At 35.5% G+C, this 21393-nt stretch overlaps 1 protein-coding gene across 1 annotated transcript; it reads left to right on the top strand.

Moving 5' to 3' along the window:
• The first annotated feature begins 11141 nt into the window (after positions 1 to 11141).
• LOC113315640 lies at positions 11142 to 12020 on the top strand. Its single transcript, XM_026563904.1, has one exon. It carries the CDS (start codon positions 11142 to 11144, stop codon positions 12018 to 12020), a length of 879 nt encoding a protein of 292 aa, XP_026419689.1.
• The last annotated feature ends 9373 nt before the right edge of the window (positions 12021 to 21393 follow it).

Here is a 21393-nt window from a genome sequence, read left to right as displayed (position 1 = left end):
GGAAAGCATATAACCCAAAGCAAAAGTAGGGTTGCCAATGCTAAAAATAAAGAGAAAGACAAGTTTTCACAAAAATATCCGCAAAGGAAGATACAACTTGTGCGGCCACTAACATAAATTAAAAGCGATCTGTAATCCAGCATCTAGCACGAATTATTGAAATGGAAGACTCACATTTTACGCCCACCATGTTAAGATATTTATGATTATCCGCAAGACTATCAACCATATTGAAAAGTTCAAGTTAAGAAATCTTATCATGCACATCATACAATGTTTTAACGCCAGATACAAGTAGGTAATGGTCCTTGTGATTCTTGTAAAAGTGTAGAAATTCAATAATCTATACAGAAGACAGCAGTATAGGCAACATTTGATTTTATCTTTGTAGATTCATGTCGAGACAGGCGAAGTCACCGAAGATGAATCTATACAGAACAATCGTACCCAGTTTAACGGCATTGTAATTTCTAAAAAGTAACCCTTTCACATGTAGTATGATTGGTCTGTCAAGTTCACGTGCAGTAAAACTTCTTGATAAAAAGCAGTGAGATTTTGTCTGCGAAACTTCACGGTTAAAGCAGCAGTAAGGGTCTTGTCTTCATTCGTTTTTTATTTTATTTTCTCTTTTACTTTTTCTTTATACAAATAATGGATACCACCACAAGCCCTCAGAATTGGTAAATCTTTTTGTTGGAATGGACTTGTCAGCCTTCCATGGCGGATGGCCCCTCAGTATCAAGAATTTGAAATTTAAGAACATTTACCGCCAAACACAAAATTTCGGCGGCAATTTTTTTTTTTAGAATAGCCTTATATGGAATAAGCAAAGAAACAACCGACCAATGCTTAAGAAAAAAGAAAAGAAAAAAGGCGGAGAAGATCAAAGATAAAACTCTGTCTACCAAAAATCAAGAAACTGAATCACCTAAATTTTTGTATCTTTTCGTCTTCGGGACGATTCTCTCTTCGTTATTAGGACGACTCTCTGTTCATGCTCATGCTTTTTTCTGTTAAGTATCGCTCAAGATCATACCTCTACTAGTTTTCCACTCTGATTTGATTCTAGGTCTCCATTCTCTCTCCATATCTTTTACTCATATCCCATTGTCTCATCTTTTTTATTTAATGGCGTCATCTTCTAATCAACCTTTTGATGAACTAGTTCATAAAATGTCAAATCTCGTGGATTTTGATGAAGATGAAGATACTTTATCAATTAACCTACCCCAAGACTTCACTCCAGAAAAAGAGGAATCAAAGAATTGAATAGTTGTTAAGGTCATTTCTGGTCGACAATATGGACTTGGAATTCTTCATAACATTTTCCCAAGAGCTTAGAGTATTTACATGATAAAATTTTCTCTTAGATGCGATTATTTTGCTGTCATAGAGGGGTCACCGTGGTCTGTTAATAATGATCTTCTCTTGTTTGAATTATGTGAACCTGATAAACCCCCATCTGAATATACTTTTCAACATGTTGTTTTTACCATCCAAATTCATGGACTCCCGATGAGCTACACAAAAAAAAACAGTTTCTCACATCACAGAAAGACTTGGAACCCCTCTCCTTTTCAAACAAGGAGAGTCTGCTAAGTGGGGGAAGTATGCTAGGGTTAGAGTCAACCTCGATATTACAAAATCTATCAAACAACATATCAAAGTTATATTTCCATCTAAAAAAGTTGTTAAGGTGGATTTGAAGTATGAGAAACTCCCTAGACTTTGTTTCTACTGTGGTTTATTTGGTCATTTGATGAAACAATGTCCCATACTGTCAAGAAAACTTGAAGATTGATTTGGATCAAGGTTTTGAGCAGAAAATTAAAGAACTCAATCTAGCCAGATTTTCAGAGGACATCCAAGCTAATGTCAGACCAGTTGCTTAAGTTTCATCTCGTCTGTAACTGGAGCTAGACTACAGACCTCTGAAGACTCACCGGGAAGTTCAACCATCCATCTTCAACTAGATCTCCGTTACTGCCTCCAAGTTGTCCCAACCCCAGCAGTCTCAGCATTGACTCCTCCATCAATGATGATACGAGAATTTCGAATGAAAAAGAAATGGCAGAGGTCATTAATACCCCACTACCCAATAATCTCGTACCTTCCCCTCATGGACCATAAATCAATACTGTGTCTGAAGGCTGTAACGGCGCCAGCATTCATTACTCATTTGTTGGACATGATCAAGCTCGATATCCTAACCCACTTCTGCACCCATCAAATCATCAGCCCGTACCCATCATTCAGAAAAGTCCACCAAATAACCTAGCCTTGGAGATTTCTGAGAAAAAAATCATCCAAAAAATCACTCAAAATTCATGCCCCGAGATTCAGTTAACCACCACACCCCCTCTTGATGTCAATTCTTCCTTGAATAACAATACCACTACTCTCTCATCTTCACATCTTTCTTCAGTTACCATATCTAACTCAATCACCCCGAGCCTTCTAGTTAAGAAAGGTTGGAAAAGAACAGCAATGATATATACTAAGCTCTAGCAAGAACAATGATATCTCTCAACTCTCAGGTGCTAAAAGATATCCTACCCCCATGGATTGTGATGCTCCAACAAAAATACCTCACCAGTTTCCTCCATCTCAAGAAAAGGATGTGGCGACTATCCTCAAAAAGTCGCAAGGGTCATGTTAGTGCTCTCATGGAACTGTCGTGGTATGGGGAATGACATGACAGTTTCTACCTTGAGTTCATTCCTCCGAGCTTGTAAACCCTCCATCCTTTTTCTTTCTGAAACCAAACTCAACAGGGAGAATAGTATTAGGTTTTTCAATTCCCTCAACTTTCATCATTTTTTCTTTGTCCCCTCAATTGGTAAAAGCGGTGGTCTGGCTTTGTTTTGGCAAGACAATATTGACCTAGTTATCTCCTCCTCATCTCCAAATCTGATCAGATGCCTTATTCATCAGCACCTTTCTTTTCCGTAATGGGAATTGCTTTGTGTCTACGGTCCCCCGAGCAAAATTTTAGAAATGTGTTTTGGTCTGTAATTTCTAAAGACTTCTATCAACAACCCCTGGTGCTTACTTGGTGACCTGAATGCATTGCTAAACAGCCTGAAAAACATGGTGGCAGTACAAGAACAAAGTCTATTTGTAGAGAGTTCAAACATTTTTTGCATGATCGAGAAACTGAATCACCTTCAAGTAGTCATACAAACCCTAAAAAAAAACCTTAAGTTGCAAAAAATAGACTCGAATTTGACATTTATGGATGTATACGCCTATTAAAGCATAGAGTTACCAAAGTTTTGAATGATGGGTTACGTTACGAGTCGTACAACCTTATGGGGGCAAATTGGTATCCAAATTGTGCTTAAGAGACATATTGTAGTTGGAGACGGAAAAATTAAAGTGATATAAGTCTCTAATTTTTAGCATCAGAGAAATAGAAAGTTGGTGACCGACAATTGGCATCTTATTTAAAAAAGATAATTAAAAAAATGGTATTTTAGGGGAAAACTAGAACACAGACTGTCTCTCCTCCCTCACTCCCCTCAAACAGATAAAAAAACACCAATCCACCGTAAACTCTCGTGCTCAGATCTGGTTTGGGCCGGATCTGAGCAGGATTTTCATCACCTTTCTTTACTTTTAATTAGTTCTTTGTTTTGGCTAGTTTTATTTATGTTTATCTCTTGTCATTTGGTAAGTTTTGTGCACCTTTATGGTGATTTTATCTTCATATTAGAGAGGTTCATCTCGACTTTAATGGTCGTTCTTGGTTACTATGGATTTTAAAGTCACTAGTGGTGTTCTCCATTGACGAAATCTTCATCTTTTTTGTCTCCCGTGATGGAATCTTCACCAGAATCTTCATCTTTGAATTATCCGGCGACGAGATCTTCATCGGAGTCTTCATCAAAAATGATTTTGACCATGGAATCTTCATCACAAGTTTTAAGAGATTTGAGCAACTCACTCCATTTTAGGAGCATTTTTTTATGAAGAAGAAAAACAAACAAAATGTTTGGAATTAAATTCCGAGAAAAACCATTATTCTACCCATTTGATCGGTTCTTATTCATGCTTATTTTGTCAAGTTTTGTTAATCCTTTTCTTTGTCTTGTCGGATTTGTCGGTGTTGTACTTGTATGACATGTTCTTGTTACTTTGTATTCTCTAATTTGCCGTTTTAAACCCAATGTGACGTTCAACTTCTATTAGTGAAAACGTTCCTTTGTTATCAAGAAAAAAAAAAGAAGGAAAAAGTTGGTTAATAGCGAGTTTGGATATTGGAAATGGAAGCTATAAGTAAAAATATTTTGCTTGTTGACCATTTTGCTCGTAGAAATCAGTTTTATTAAACAAAAAATTATTTTTTGTTTTTTATTTTTTGATAAACAAGAAACCTTTTCATTAATGGGATTTCAAGGTTACAATGAGTTTAAGATCGAAAATAAGAGAATATAAAGTAACAAGAACATATCGTAAGAGTACAATACCGAGAAATCCGACAAGAGAAAGAGAAGGATTACCGGAGTAAGACAAATACAAGTATGAATAATATCTGATTAAATCGAAAGAAGGATGGTTTTTCTCAGAATCAAATTCCAACCATTTAGTTTGTTTTTCTTCTTTAGAAAGAAGTGATCCCAAAGTAGAAGTGATTTGCTCAAATCTCTTGTAACTAGTGATGAAAATTTCGTCGTCAAAAAGACCACGGATGAAGATTTCGTCGCCGGATAAGTTGATGATGGAAATTCCGATGAAGAGTTCGTCGCCGGAGACAACAAAGATGGAGATTTCGTCGTTTGAGAGCATCACTATTGATCTTAAAACCCAACTCAATAACCAAGAACCGCCATTAAAACGAAGATAAACCTCAAAAGAGTAGATAAAACCACCAAAACGGTGTAGATAAGTATAAAACATAATAAAAACTAAACTAATCTACTAACTAACCTAGAAAGCAAGGAATAACGAAGAAATCACTAGATCTGAGCTGAGAAGGGTTATTTTTGATGATTTTGTTGGAGAAGGAGAGAGTGAAGACCAAGCGCTTAGCCGTAAGTTTTCTATTACTGTTTTTTACTTCTACAAGTCCAAAAGCTACTCCCACATATGTATCCAAACATCCTCTAAACTAATTTGCACTCTAAAAGTTTTCTCTGCATGATTATTTTCGTCTACAAATTTTACGTGCCATTTTTTGAATCCAACCTAGTTGTCGCTCAAGGTATAAATTTTACACTTTCGTTTGTATGAGCAGACTATGTTTAATATTCGGAAAATTGGTCATTTGTCCAAATATTTTTAAATCACGGTTCAAATGGACGAGCAAAAAATAGTTTGGGTGAAATGGTCAAAAAAAAATAGTAAGGATGAAACTGGTTTCATCCTAGCTTAAATTTAAAAAATAGCAAGGATGACACTGGATACATCCTGTGTAAATTAAAAATAAGAAAAATATTTGAAAATGGGCACGATGAAACTGGTTACATCCTGCCTATTTTTACATTTTTGTCCATTTAAATAGTATCAAAATCTAACCGTCCATTTCACCCTGGAATTGTTGATTTTGGTCTTTTTAACCAATTTTGTGTTTAATATTTGGGTGTTATTCAAAATTTATTCGGGTGTCATTGTGGGACGGATGACCTACTTTAGTCCTCCGATAACGGATAATCCCCTCCCTCCCTTTTTCGCATACCATGAAACGCATGTGTAACCGACAACTTGTTAAAATTCTCCTATATAATAACGGCAAATGACAAATTGGAGGAACATAAGTCTAACATCGTTTACTAAACAGTGTCTTGGATTTTTGGATGGGTCTTCTCCATTACTCTTTCTGTCCCATGTCGAAGAAATATAGATATATGTTCATCACATGATCACACATGTATATCCAGCCTTATAACAATGTCCCCCTTTTTGATTCTGCTTTCAATAATTTCAACCAACATGCAATGGATCCAAAACAAATACATCCACTCACATATTAATAACGCCGACAGCAGGTTCCATAGATACTTCTCAGTGTCTACTCCTACCAGCAGTCGTCAAGCACCTCAAATGGACTACTTGACTAGCATTAATACGCGAATCATATTCACTTTGCTCCTGAATTATTCTATCATTTAGTTTCTGTAATCTTCAATGAAAATAAGAATGCCTGCAATTGTATCTATACTAACTAAGTACTCCTGGGAGTTTCTTGCCTCGTCAACAGAGTGGGTTCTTTCGAAAACTCCAGCGATGCCGATTCACAACTCACCAAAAATTTATCTTTTCTGATTCTTCATAAACCTCTTCCCCTGCACAAATTTGATTATGTTTTCTTGTTATCATCAACCTTCCTCACTTCTGATTTTATTATTAGTTACCAATTGTTTTTACTAGGGCTGCACATAACCGACTCGACCCGCCGACCCGACCCACACCCGTCTAAAAATACCCGTACCCTAACCGACCCACCTAGGTATGGGTCGACTATGGGTGAGGCACGTGAAAACCCACCGTATGTTGGGTCGGTTGCGGGTAGGAACTTCCTTCACCTGACCCGACCCACCAACCCGCCCAATATTCCCTAGCATGCTACCCCTTAGATTTTCTATCCTAAAATGAATCTCAGCCATTGGATTGAAAAAATAAAATACCTAACCCTAACTAAGCATCGCACTCGCAGCCCACACCTATCACTTCGGCCTCTTCTTCTCTCCTTCTCAGAGACAGAGTCACGGAGACTCTTCTTCCTTCGCCAATTCGTTGTTCTTGAATCTTGATTAGTGAACTGAAGGTATGAATCAACTTAAAACTTGTTCCCAACTAGTTGAACTCTATGTACTGTTGATTGTTCTTGACTTTCTAAATAAATCTAGGGATTTATTTGAAATTGATTTCAATTTCCCGCAAGATATAAAATATGACGGGTAACCCACCACCCGACCCGACCCAACCCGTCTTATTGTGGGTCGGGTGAAAAGAGACCCATTGTTATTGTGGGTCGGTTGCGGGTGAAAAGTTCAATTACCCACCAGCAGTGGGTCGGGTGGTGGGTGAGGCCAAACCCGACCCAACCCGACCCATGTGCAGCCCTAGTTTTTACGCTGTTGTCTTAATCTTTCGTCTTCTTTTTGAAGCTGCAAACCCTAGTTTCATAGGTTCTTATAATCAATGTTTGTCATGATTACCTCGAGCTAATCTAACTTGATTTCTTGTGATTTCATTCTCCTTTTTCAGATTTCATCCCTTCTCTCCTTTCCCAAACCTGATTGGGAGGATTAGGGTTTTCGGCGGAAGTAGTGGTCGAAGTGAAGACCCACTTTCTATATACTATCAAATTATTCTAATTCTACAAGTTTTGGCAGTGGAAGCGAATCTCTCCAATTTTAAACTTTGGAATTGTTTATGAATACAGAAGCACCTAGTTTACTTCATTCACTCGTGCAAGTAATCCAGGTCTACACTCTTTTTAGCAATCATCCTCTATTCCTTCCACCGAGGTTACAAATTCAGCAGTTATTGAGGCTGAGAATAATTTTGAGGAAGTAAATGAAGCTGGAGCAGACAACATAGCTCTTAATGTGGCTGAGAATGATACTGAGGTTTCAAAGAACCAAAATGATGAAGGGAATGAAGAGGTTAATAAAGAAATTATTATTGATATAGGGGTTGATAACTCAGCAAATGGAACTTATGTGTCAGAAATCAACATATTTGACTTAAGAACCAATAAGAGAAGGAGGACTGAAGATGTTATCTTGGAAGCTATGGAAATGGAGGGTTACATCCAAGAAATTGATAGAGCTCTTCATGTTCTTGCTGATGAAGTTGTGAATGATGGATCTTATAGAAGAATGGAGTTGGGTGAATCTTCATCTAGATAAGAAATTATGAATGACATTGAAGGTGTGGACAATGTATATGGTCTTGGTGGGTCTGATACTTCTTCTGCTGCAGATGCTGGAAATCAAAACCTCTCAATAAACCAGGTTCCTTTTTATCACTATTTTAAAAAAAAAATCTGCTCTTGATTTCTGCTTTAGCCATTTAAGTTTCCACATCTTCTCCTTTTTTAATCTTTGCAACCAAAATTTAGCCCTATTCTTGTTTAGTTTTTATATCTGTTTGAAGTATTATCTTTTAGTTTTTATTAAAATAAAGTCTTTCCTAAATTTTGAGATGAAGTTAATATCTTGGAATGTGCAGGGGATAGGAAAACCCCTTGCTAGAAACCACTTAAAATTTATCCTAAGGAAACATAACCCTGATTTCTTATTCCTTGCTGAAACTAAAGCCACGGAAGACAATATGAACATCTTAGATAGAAATCTTAAGTTTCATAGCTGGTTAGCTGTCCCTAGAATATGCCTTTCTGGTGGGATGATCATAGCTTGGTACAATAACATATCTGTAAGATGCATTGCTGAATTTTTTGACATCTGTTTTTTTGAACTGCATGATTGCCATAATAACTGTTGGAATGTTATTTGTATGCATGGGTCCTTAAAAGATTTAGGAAAGAAAATGCAATGGGAAAAAATTAACTATTTTTGTAGTTTAAATCCTAATACTCCCTGGATCATTATAGGTGACTTAAACTTTGTGTTTCATGTTAATGATAAGCAAGGTGGGAAAGACATCACTCATATTAATAAATTCATTCATGACAACATCCAGAGTCTTGGACTAATGGATCTTAGATTTCAAGGAATCTCTTTCACATGGTCCAATAACAGAGAAGGTCACGAAAACATTAAAGAAAGAATAGATAGAGTGCTCACTTCCCCTGTTTGGTTTTCCATGTATCCTGATGCTTTAGTTAGTCACTTTTCTAGAGTAGGTTCTGATCACACTCCGATTTTGCTAAATTGTAAGCCTGTTGATTAATATTCGCAAACCTTTTAGAGTTATTAGAACTTGGTTTAGTCATGATAATTTTAAAAAGCATGTTGCTGATAATTCGGACTGTAATATCAGAGGCTCCTTTGCCTTTAGTTTGCAAAGAAATCTTAAAAATCTTTCTTACACTCTCTCTGAATGGAACAAATCTGTTTTTGGTAACATTTTTCAAAATATCGAAAATCTTAATAAAAAAATAGAACTTCTCCACTCTATGGATCCTTTACCTATGTTAGAAATAAAAGATACTCAGAACAGCTTAGAAGTATGGTACAACAGAGAATATGATTACTGGAATCTCCTCTCGAAAGATAAATTTATTAAAGACTTTGATCGTAATACATCTTTCTTCCATCAATACGCTAACAACATAAGAAGAATTAATCATATTCACACTCTTAGAGATGATACTGGTCTCTGGATTGATGACAACACTCAATTATATAATATGCTTATCAAACATTTTAAAACAACTAGCACCACTAGCAATACGCAACACCTTAACTTACTAAACAGTCTTATTAAATCTTGTATTAGTGAAGCTGATAACAATGGTCTTATTAAGATTCCTGATGAGCTTGAGATAAAAAATACTCTTTTCAACATGAACCAATGGGGTGCTCCTGGCCCTGATGGTTATCCTTCCGGTTTCTTTAAAGAAAACTGGAATTTAGTGAAATCGGATATCACTAACTTTGTTCAAGATTTTTTTTAGGAAGAAGTTTTTACTTAAAGAATTGAATTATTCTTACATAACACTTATTCCCAAAGTTCAAAACCCCTCCACCCCTAGTGACTTTAGACCTATCAGCCTTAGTAATACTACCTATAAATTGATAGCTAAAATCTTAACAAACAGAATAAAACCTATGCTTACTAAGATCATTTCTCAAAACCAGTCTTCTTTCATTCCTGGTCATCAAATTACTGATAATATCATAGTTGCGCATGAAATCTTACACACTATGAAGAATTCAAAAAAAAAAATGGCCACATGGCTCTAAATATTGGTCTTTATAAAGCATTTGATAGAATCGAATGGGATTTTCTGAATCAAACTCTCCTCTCTTTTGGTTCTGTGAAGATGTTTGCCATTTTATTCTGCAATGTGTTACTACAACTTCTTTTTATGTTCTTTTGAATGGTGTTCCTGGTGAAAGGTTCACTGTTTCTAGAGGAATCAGGCAAGGGGATCCTTTGTCCCCTTACCTGTTTATTATCTGCATGGAAGTGCTTTAGAAAATGCTCTTTAAAGCTGAGGAAGATAAACTTATAACTGGTGTTAAAGTAGCTAGAACTGCCCCTACTGTTTCGCACCTTTTTTTTGCTGATGAATGTTTTTTATTTGTTAAAGCTAGCCTTACTGAAGCTAAAAATTTAGTTAATATTCTTAACACTTTTGGTGAAATGACTGGTCAAGTAGTAAACTTTAACAAATCGGGTGTTTACTTCACACCTAAGATGCATAAAAAACATTGTAAAATTATCTCTAAAATCTTAAAAATTAGAAAAATCTCTAAGAATGATAAATATTTAGGAACTCCGCTTTTCTTTGATAAAAATAAAGTGAATAATTTTGAACCTCTGCTTAACAAATATTACACCGTTCTTCAAGGATGGATTGGAAAAATGTTTAACCAAGCTGGTCGCACTGTTTTAATAAAACATGTTCTTAATGCTTACCCTAATCATCAAATGTAGTGCCTCGCTTTTCCTAAAAAAAACTTTAGATAATCTTGATAAGATTCAGAGAGATTTCTGGTGGAAGAAAAAGAATAAAAAAATGTTACTATCCTAAAGCCTGGCCTAGTATTACTAAAGATATTCGGCAAGGTGGACTAGGGATTAGAAACCCGCATAAACATAATCTAGCTTTAATCACTAAACTGGCTTGGCGGTTACTTCACAATCAGGAACAATTGTGGGAAAAATTCTTAAGCATAAATATTTCAGAAGACACCACCCTTTAAAGAAAACTAGAAAGCATAAGAACTCGTGGATCTGGAATAGTATCAAAAAAGGACTTGATGTTATTAAGTCCAATTATGTCTGGCAAGTTAATAATGGTGAGACAATTAACATTTGGACTGATTTCTGGCTCCCCAACCAAACACAGCTTTTAACTCCTATGATTTATGACTGTAATATGCCTAATTATGTCTGTGATCTTATAAATTCAAATAGAGATTGGGATATGTGCATTATTAGTTACTACATTGATATTGCTTATCATAATGCTATTAAAGCTGTTGCTACTAATACATATGAACATGATAGAATCAGATGGAAATCTACGACTTCTGGGAATCTCACGACTAAGTCAGTATCTGACTAATCTTCACTTTGACAAAGATGAAGCTAATTTATGGAAACGGATTTGGAAACTTAATATTACCCCTAAAGTGAATATGTTCTGTTGGAAAGTTGTGAATAATGCTCTTGCTCTTGGGAAAAACATGTCTAAATATGTTAAGGATACTGAACCATATTGCATGATGTGTGATAATCATAATGTTAAGGATGGATTGAATTTATTTGTGAATTGTAGCTTTTCTAGGAAGGTCTGGAAAGCTTTTAATCTGAATAACATCCACCTTAACAGTGGAAATACTAATATCTTGCAATGGTTTAAAACCTGGATGAATGTTAAATCTCTTAATGAAAACCACAATTTGATTTCTTTTATCTTGTGGTCCATCTGGAAATATAGGAACAGTGTGCATTTTGATAATGTAGTGCCTGATGTGCAAAAACTGATTGATAATATTAGAGCATCCCACCTGAAGTTAAGTCTAGATAGGGACAGTAAAGATGGTCATGTTTCTACCAATGCTAAGAAGTCTCATTACAACGGTCACAACTCTGACAGTGACAATTATGATTGGTTTATACACTTTGACGCCTCTTTTATTGAAGCTGATTACACTATGGGATATGCAATCTCTATTCTTGATAAAACATGGACCAGAAAACATTGTCGAGCAGGATGCAGCTGGGCTTCCATCCCCTTAGAAGCTGAAGCAAAAGCCGGAATTGAGGCGATAAGGTGGATGGAGGAACTAAAGCTACAAAATTGCTGCATAATCAGTGATTGTCAAATCTTGATGAAAATTTTGAAAGGTGAAGCAGATCCTGAAAACCAACCTTAGAGGTCTCAGACAAGCATCAATAGATGCAAATTTTCTCTTATGCATTGTGTTTCGGTTTCCTTTATGTATAAATCTAGAACCTATGTTAATTTCGAAGACAAATTAGCTAAAGAAGTAAAATCTAGGAAAATCAGTTATTTCTCTACGGAGAATGAAAATGGAAATGTAATGTCAAACATCCTAGAAAGAGTTAATATTGGATTAACTTTTATCTTGTATATTTTGCAAACTTCAGCTTATATATAAATAAATGTCTTCTTATCAAAAAAAAAAATTTAAGTACTCCTTTTCTGATGAAAGCTAGCTAACAATTTAATATTAGGGAAGTAAAAGGAATATCTTGTGATTTGCGGAAATGGTAGTAGTATAATTTAAGAGTAATTATACATGAACCGCCCAGAAAAACCAGGTGAAAACCGCCTCCACACATAAACATGGGACCCACCCATTAGGGTTAGCAGGGGACCACTTTTGGGCCCCACCACTTGAAGAATTGTGAGGAGGTGGTTTCTATGTAGTATGTTTCGGCGGTTTGTTAAGCTTTTTTGATAATTTAATTGTGTTTTCCATGAACTTAAGCTCGCCCTCATCGAGTACCAATTTATTATCCTTTCCCGGTACTATACATGCGGTTTCACGGAATTGGAAACAACCGACCCATTCAGTGGCCTATAATCTAACACAAAGAAAAATGACTATGACTATTTTGGATTAAGCTAGGTGTGAGCCTCTTTTTCGCCAAGTCATCTGCAATGGGCTATTGAATAAAAGGACATCGATAAGGTCTCTGGGATTTAAGTCATGAATTTGTTTTAAGGGGGCATTCTATGAGCCAAGGAACGAGAACGTGGCAATGTGGTTGGTCCCTCAAAAACATCTGCAAATGAGTCTAGAAAGTAAAAAAGGAGATATAATAGGTAAAAAAAAGGTTTAGTAAAAAAAAAAGAGTGAAAAAGGAATATTTTAAGGTAAAACTTTAAAAACCAGAAACAACTACTCAGTTGTCGTGTAAAATGCTCAGTAGCCGTAAAGCGTAAATTCATACGGCAACTGAGTAGCCGTGTGATTTCTCTTCCCTATTACCCGGATCAGATGTGATCCTCCTTGTAGAGAAAGGGAGGAATATCCCTACACATGTAGGGATGTGGAAGACCATAGTGCTTGCTACTTTGGTTTTTTCCCTACATATGAGGGATAGGGTAAGGAAAAGGGGCACCATAGTGCTTGGTCTAATAGAATACCGCTAATACGGATAAGAGAGGGTTTCGAGGCAAAAAAGAAAAGAAAATGATATTTGCGCTTGGGGCAATGCTGCAGCTAATGAGGTAATAACAGAGGCTCATCAATTGCTAAATTAATTTCCCTAAATCTTTTTCTTTTTGTGCGTGTTTTCGTCATTAATTCAGTTGTTTCTCAGATAAATTCAATGATCTATGATAAAAATCATGTTGATCCTGAGTGTTAACTGCTAATAATCATGTTGGAAATCAACAAAAATCAGTCGAAAGATGGATCATTTTCTGGATAAAATCAAAAAGAAAAAATTAAATCTGAGTTTAGGATTTCTTCTATAGATATCTCTCAACTACCTGAATGTGGTAAAATGGTGATGAACCTTCTCCGTTTATTCCTGATAATGTTATGGATGAGAGTTTAAACGAATGGAGATTTAGTTTGATTGGTTGACTAAATTTTGATTAAACTGAATTTTGAGGTGGCTGAATCGATTTTGAGGAAACAGTGGAAAATTACAGGTAATTTTCAACCCATCCCCTCAGGTAAAAGTTTCTTCTTCATAATTAAATAAGATAATGAGGAAGACAAGAAACATATCTGGAGTGGTTATTGGATTGTTGAGTCTAAGATATTGAAAAACAGATAATGGGAGCCAAACTTTGATCCTGAATCTCAAAAATCATCTACAACTTTTGTTTGGGCTCAGTTTCCTGGATTGAGCATAGAGTATTGGAAGGAGAACATTATTTTACAGATTAGTAAGTCAATAGGTAGACTAATTCAGGTTGATGATACAACTTTAAAGCGTGATGTGGGATATTATGCTAGTGTGCTGGTGGAATTTAATTTGGCTAAATCTATTCCAAGCAATGTCTGGGTTAAATCCAAATATGGTGATTTCAACAACCTATCTATATTCCCAGTTGCCAAACTTTTGCAATCATTGCAAAGTAGTGAGTTGAAGATGAATGCATAATAAAGAGAATAGAACAAACTCGACAAGAAGAGGCCCCAAATGCTCTTGAATGAACCTAGAAAGACATGAAGGAGAATTACACAAAAAAGGTAAAGCAACCAAATCTTGGTGGTGTAGATGTTTTTTTCAGACCCAAAGAAAAATTTCTCCAACAATTGAACAGATAGTAGATAATGATAATGAAATAGTTGATGTTATAGTTCTACCAGTCCAGCAACCTGATGATATGAGAGTAAATCAACAAGAAAATGTTGCTTCTGGGAGATTTCAAATTTTGCCAGATATGAATAAGGAAACCTACACTCTTATAAATACTTTCTTGTTTTGGAAGTACCAAAAATTGTGGAAGCTGTTGCAGGTACTCCTTTAGTAAATAATGTGGCAAATATCTCTCAGTCCTTAAATAGTAATCAAAAAAATGTTCAGGGAGCTACAAAAAAGTCTAGTATAATTACTACTATGAAGAAAGCAGCTATATTAAGTGGAAAATCTAGTAAAAATTTACAAGGGAGAAGAAGTTCTAGCTCTTCTCAACACACAATGTTAAATGAAAGTTTTCTTCTGGAATGTCAGAGGTTTGAAGAGACCTCAAGCCAAAGACAAACTTAGGAATTTATTTAAATCTTTATTTCCTTTTTTAGTTTTTATTGCTGAGCCTAAACTGAGGGTCTCTTTTGATTCTTGCAAAAATATCAAGCTTCAGAATATGCATCATAACTTGGTTGATAATTCAATTGATTGTAGGAAGGTTAACATTTAGATGTTATCGAATGCTGATATTAATATTCCAACTATTATTTCTATTATTGCTCAATCCATAACTGTGGAGGTAGGTGGTTGTTTGGTTACTGAAGTTTATGCTGCTTGTTTAATAATGGATAAAAGAGACCTGTAGGAAGAGTTGGAATATAATCATTCCTTAAATAAACACTGGTTGGTTCTTGGTGATTTTAACAAAATTTTGAATGTAGAAGAGAAAATTGGAGGAGGTCACCTTTAAGAGATTTTATTGATTATTTACATGGTTGTGGATTGATACAAGCCCTCAAATCTGGTATTGGATTTTCATGGTGAAATAATAGAGTTGGTCCAAAAGGATTGTCTGCAATTTAGCCAGGGTTGTGTACAATATTTAGTGGCTTGAGTTGTATCTTTGGGTGGAGTTATAAAGTGGACACTAGAGGGACTTCAGATCATAGTGCTCTTCCAAATACTATTATTCTAAAATATTTAAATGCTCTCTTTAGAGCTTTGAAAATTTGGATGGAGCATCCTGAATTTAGGAAAATAATTGTTGAATCTTGGAATGAATCAATAATTGGAAATCCTTCTTTCATATTTATTTCTAAACTAAAAAGGTTGAAGAATATAATCAAGATATGGAACTTGAATTTTTTGGATGTTAGAATAAATTTACAAAAAGTTGAAGAAGATGTTACTCATGCTGCTTTAATATCTGATAGAGACCCATCCAATATTACTTATCCGAACAATCTTGTTACTGTAAGAGGAGTACAAGAAGTTTTGATATAACAAAGTAAGAAAATTTCTCAACAAAAAGCAAAAACTAAACAACTAAAGGATGGTGCTTCTAACTCAAATTTTTTTTCATACTTCTATTAAAATCAGACAAGCTCAAAATGCTATGTTGGAATTTCTGCGTCATAATCAACATACTTTATACTTAAACATGATTATGTGTAACCCATATACTGAAATATTCATTAACCCTACTTTTAACATACTCTACAACATCTGAAAAACTATGCAGAACAATAAGTAACCACTTTATTAGCTGAACGTAATCTTTAACATTAGCATAGCAGCATGATACCCATCAAGAACGTGTTAACAAGAGAGAAGTAAAACATATCAAAACAGAAATAAGTATATGACTTAGCTTGTACTTCTATTTCCTCTCATTTCTTAGATGTAATAATTACTGAAAACAGATATATATATAAGAGGCTAGAATAAGGCTGAGCCACAACTGTGTGTCAACCAACCTATCCATCATTAGTTGGTTGATACCTCACCAGGTGAGTCATTGGACACCTAATCTGCTAACTGTAATCTTAATTAGCATTAACCCAGATTAACCAAAACATGATTACCTTAAGCCAAACTGATTGGTTGCTAAACCAACATAAAGTCTAACATCTCCCACTTTGGTTAGCAACAGATTCTTTATTCAAAATTGCATGCTCGAGTCTAAAAGTACGCTAGGATTCGACCATAGAGACCTGAAAAAGTGGGGGTACAACAACCACACCCAATATTTCGCTTAGTAATCTGTATGGAAAAACTCCAATATACTTTCTAGAGAATCAACTAGACAGTCAGACTCAATCTAGATAAAAATATATCAAAGAGTTTATATCTCAGTCTCTCGATTTGATATATACTCAAGCAAATAGAAATCTGTGAGTCTTTATCAAATACTAGAGAGATAACTTGGATGGTACCAAAGACCAATATCCAAGTGTCAATCAATTTAAATCAACAACCAAAAGGTCGGGTATTCTAATTGATTGAACAACGCACAACCTGTGATATTTCAATTATATAACAAAATATAATGCGGAAAAGAAACAACACAGACACCAGAATTTTGTTAACGAGGAAACCGCAAATGCAGGAAAACCCCGGGACCTAGTCCAGATTGAAGACACACTGTATTAAGCCGCTACAGACACTAGCCTACTCCAAACTAACTTCGGTCTGGACTGTAGTTGAACCCCAATCAATCTCACACTGATCCAAGGTACAATTATGCTCCTATGTCTCTGATCCCAGCAGGATGCTACGTACTTGATTCCCTTAGTTGATCTCACCCACAACTAAGAGTTACTACGACCCAAAGTCGAAGACTTTAATAAACAAATCTGTATCACACAGAAAAGTATACGGTAATAGATAAATCCGTCTCCCACGAATATACCTACGAGTTTTGTTCCGTCTTTTGATAAATCAAGTTGAGCGGGAACCAATTGATAAACCGGACTTATATTCCCGAATAACAGCCTAGTATTATCAATCACCTCACAATAATCCTAATCGACGCAGCGAAAAAAGATATTGTGGAATCACAAACGATGAGACGAAGTGTTTGTGATTACTTTTCTATCTTGCCTATCGGAGATGTAAATCTCGAGCCAATTATTACAATTGTACTCGTAACGATAGAAGATGCAATATCAGATCACACAACTACAATAAAAGTAGTATCGGTCTGGCTTCATAATCCTAATGAAGTCTTTAAGTCGTTAACCTAGTTTTAGTAGAAGAAACCAAAGGTTAAAGGAGAATCGACTCTATCTATGCAACTAGTATCACACGTAAGGTTTGGGGATTAGGTTTCCCAGTTGCTAGAGTTCTCCCTTATAGAGTCTTTCAAATCAGGGTATGCAATCAATGTTAGCTTGGTAACAAATCTTTCAATATTCACCGTTAGATGAAAACCTGATTAGATTCAAGCTAATATTTCTCAACCGTTGGATCGAAAATTTAACTTGTTACACACAAATGAAATGTCCAATTTTGGGTTTACGAATCGTTCCTAAACATTAACATTTGTTGGTTCAACAATAGTTAACCAAATGGTTATCCATATGATTACTTTCATATCCACCATATTCTTCTTCACCATAACTAGTTCAAATGACTCAATGAACTAGTTAGAGAGTTTTTCAATTGCTTAGATCTTATGTAACTACACAAGACACAATCGAAGCAAAAACGGTTTGATTCACTCGAATCGGTTCATGAACTTTATAGCCACGGTTTGCAAAAGCATTCCTTAGTTTATATAAAGATGAGTTCAAGAACAACCGATTTTAGATATAACCTGCTCAAGTTCGCGGACTGGGTTCGCGGACTTAAGCTCACGGAAGGAGTTCACAAACTCCAACAGAAATTCTCGAGTAGAGAACTTTCGCCAGTTCGCGGACTGAGTTCGCGACTTGGCTCACGCCACATTCCGTTTCTCTTGATCAACAAAGTTCGCAATCTTTGGTTCAAGGAATAAGGACTTATACATATATGTGTTTCCACAATAATGCTTATATCCTGCCAATGGTTATGTAATCTAAACTCTCATTTCAATCATTGAAACATTCTTAGAGGACGTCATATAGCCGTTATTCACATACCATTTTTCGTCAGAGTAATTTCCAAAGTGATTGAAACATCACATGACATTCGTCACTAGGTAAAGATGAATTTGGCAAAAGCGAAAGCTTACCAACACATATTTCGAGAAATAGATAGGCGAGTTACACTCGGCCCGAAATAGCAAATGTGTATAATGAAAGTATATATATCAAAACGACTTTTGTCTCAGGAGTAGGAGATAGAGTACATAGACTTTTGAGTAACTGATAAGTTCAAGTCTCCACATACCTTTTAGTAGATGAAGATCCACCAGTTCCTTGAGTAGTCCTTCGTCTTGTATGATGATTGTCATGGAGTATTGAGCTCAACTACACTTTTTATCCTAGTCCGAGACCTTTAGCTATATAGGCTAGAAATCAAGACTCATTGTTTTGATCACTAACATTGACAAACATGCTTGAGATAGCAACGCATGCGAGTTTGACCGAGCAATGCTCTAACAAGACCTATACACCATTTAAAATAGGCATACACCATTTCTATAATCAGGAAACTAGACGGACAATTTATACTCGAGGAAAAGACACCTTAAATGGGATAACCTTATGCAAAACCAAACTGCATTTTAAACTTTATCTTTCAAAACAAAAAACTTAAATTTGGACCAATCTTTATAAGCTTTTATCGCGACTTTATATGCTCTTACCGCAATCAATATGATTTCTAGATACGTCTCCGTCGAGATACGTATACCTCTTGCTCAATTAAGAGGCATGTTTCCCTCGAAAAATATAACAAGTATACATCTGGCTCAACTGAGATATGTCTGACAAGACATTTAACATCTTTGTAGAGATTCATCTTGCTCAATTGAGGTATGTTTGTCGAGACAATTAACATCTCCTAAGAAATTCGTCTGACTCAATTGAGATATGTATGTCGAGACATTTAACATCTACGAAGAGATACATCTCTGAAGAGAACAACTGGCTTAATTGAGGTACGTTCGACAAACTAATCTGTGTCTCAAAAGAGACCTTGATCTCCGAAGAGATCTTTATCTGTGACCAAAGAGCTATGTCTCCGAAAAGACTTATTCTCAACAAGGTATATTTGATATTCTTGTATCCCATTTTGAAAATAAATGTAAATATCATGATGTAGAGTTTGCAGCTTTTTTGATAATATTCCCACAATAATTACTGAGGAAGACAACATTCTCTTTGATACAATGGTGAAGGAGGAGAGGTTGATTCCAATAGTTAGTATAAATGGTGTTCAACATTATCATATTTTCTTTGTTGATGATATATTCTTATTTTGTAGTGAGGATAAGAGGAATATCATAAAGTTATTGAAGATTTTAGGGGATTGTCAAAGATCTTATGGTCAGATGGGCAGTGCTCAAAATAGTATGTTTTGTGTATGTATGTGTGTGGGATGGTGGGGGGTGGGGGGGGGGGGGGGGGGGTGGGGGGGGGGGTCCTAGTGTTACATGTATACAAAAAGTTGCAGAATTGTGTCACATGATTCTATCAATTTTCCCTGATAAGTATCTTGGTATAATGCTGGTACCTGGATCCATTAAATCTTCTCATGTTTGGACCTGTGTAGACATGTTGCAGAGTAAACTTGCTGGTTGGGTTGGCAAATTCCTATGTTTTCAGGTTGGTAAAGTTTGTTCTCTGCAGCATACCCATTTACGATATGTCTATCTATAAATGAGCAAAAAGAGTTTTGAAGGAGTGCGAAAGAATTATAATAAACTTTTTATGGTCTGGAGACCCTTCTGTGCAGAAAATGGTTACTTTTAAATGGGATGAAATTGGTGCTCCCGTAGAAGGAGGTGGTCTAGGTCTTAGGAAGCTGGAGGTTATCAGAAAAGCTCTTCTTATGAAGTTAGCTTGGAAAATGATTAATGGAGATGATGAATGGTCCAAAATTTTTCAAGGTAAATTTCAAAATAGACAAGGTTAATGGATTGGTTATTACAATAAATCTTCAATATGAAAGGAACAAAATGTGTATTAAATGTCGTGTGTGAGAATTCTAGATGACTAGTAGGGAAAGGAAAATATATCTCAGTTTGGCATGATACTTGGATTAAAAACAAACCTTTTGAGTGAATATATCCAGGAAATGAATATATATTGCAGAACACTGATATGATGGTGGAAAATCTTCTTATAAATGATGAATGGTTCATTCTTACTCAATTGATGGATATAGTGGATATTAATAATTTTTCAGTGGATGATGGTGGTACTGATAGAAGATTCCAGTGGTCGATGGTGGTACTAATAGAAGAATTTGGACTGGATCTCATTCAGGTGTATTCTCTGTCTCTTCGGCTGTTAATTGTGTTAGACAATATTTTCCTATACTTCATTGGACTAACAAAAATTGGCATTCTTGTATTCATTGCAGTATGTCTAGTAATATCTGGAAAATAGTAAGAGGAATTCATGCTACAAATGAGAATATGAAACAGAGAGGTTTTGAGCTTGCATCTAGATGCCCTTTTTATAAACAAGAGGAGGAAAGTCTAGATCATGTATTATGGTATAATTCTTGTAGTGTACCAATTTGGAAATGGCTAACTAGAATATTTGGTTTCACTAATTGAATTTCTTTTGAATGTATTTTGAATCTGTCAAAATGTAAAAGTCCCGCTGTAAAGGACGTATGGAGAACAACTATGTTTATAACTATGAATGAGATTATTAGGAACATAATGGTGTATGATAATGATCAGTTCAAATCTGAAGCTCTCAAGACTACCATAGTAAAGTTTATAAGAAATTGTGAAGTCAGGATGAAGGCCAAACTGTGGAATGATCCGTATGATTTTCCGGTCCTGAATTTTTTTGGAATGAAATGCAGAAGAGTGAAATCTGTAAAGATTATTAAAATTTATTTACGTCTCCCACCTGCAAATCACATTCTTCTCTGTTGTGATGGTGCTGCAACTGAAGATTACCAAATTCAAGTTGTCAGTTATACCATATGTATTGCGGTTTTGAAAGTTCTGGAAAGTGATTATAATTT

The sequence above is a fragment of the Papaver somniferum genome, chromosome 10 (genome assembly GCF_003573695.1).
Source record: "Papaver somniferum cultivar HN1 chromosome 10, ASM357369v1, whole genome shotgun sequence".
Lineage (NCBI taxonomy): Eukaryota > Viridiplantae > Streptophyta > Magnoliopsida > Ranunculales > Papaveraceae > Papaver > Papaver somniferum.
The sequence above is the reverse complement of the archived record's forward strand: the minus strand, read 5'-3'. Positions and strand labels throughout refer to the sequence as shown.

Bases quoted from the DNA above. Each gene is read 5' to 3' on its own strand.
- LOC113315640 (XM_026563904.1), top strand. From the start codon at position 11,142: ATGATAGAATCAGATGGAAATCTACGACTTCTGGGAATCTCACGACTA.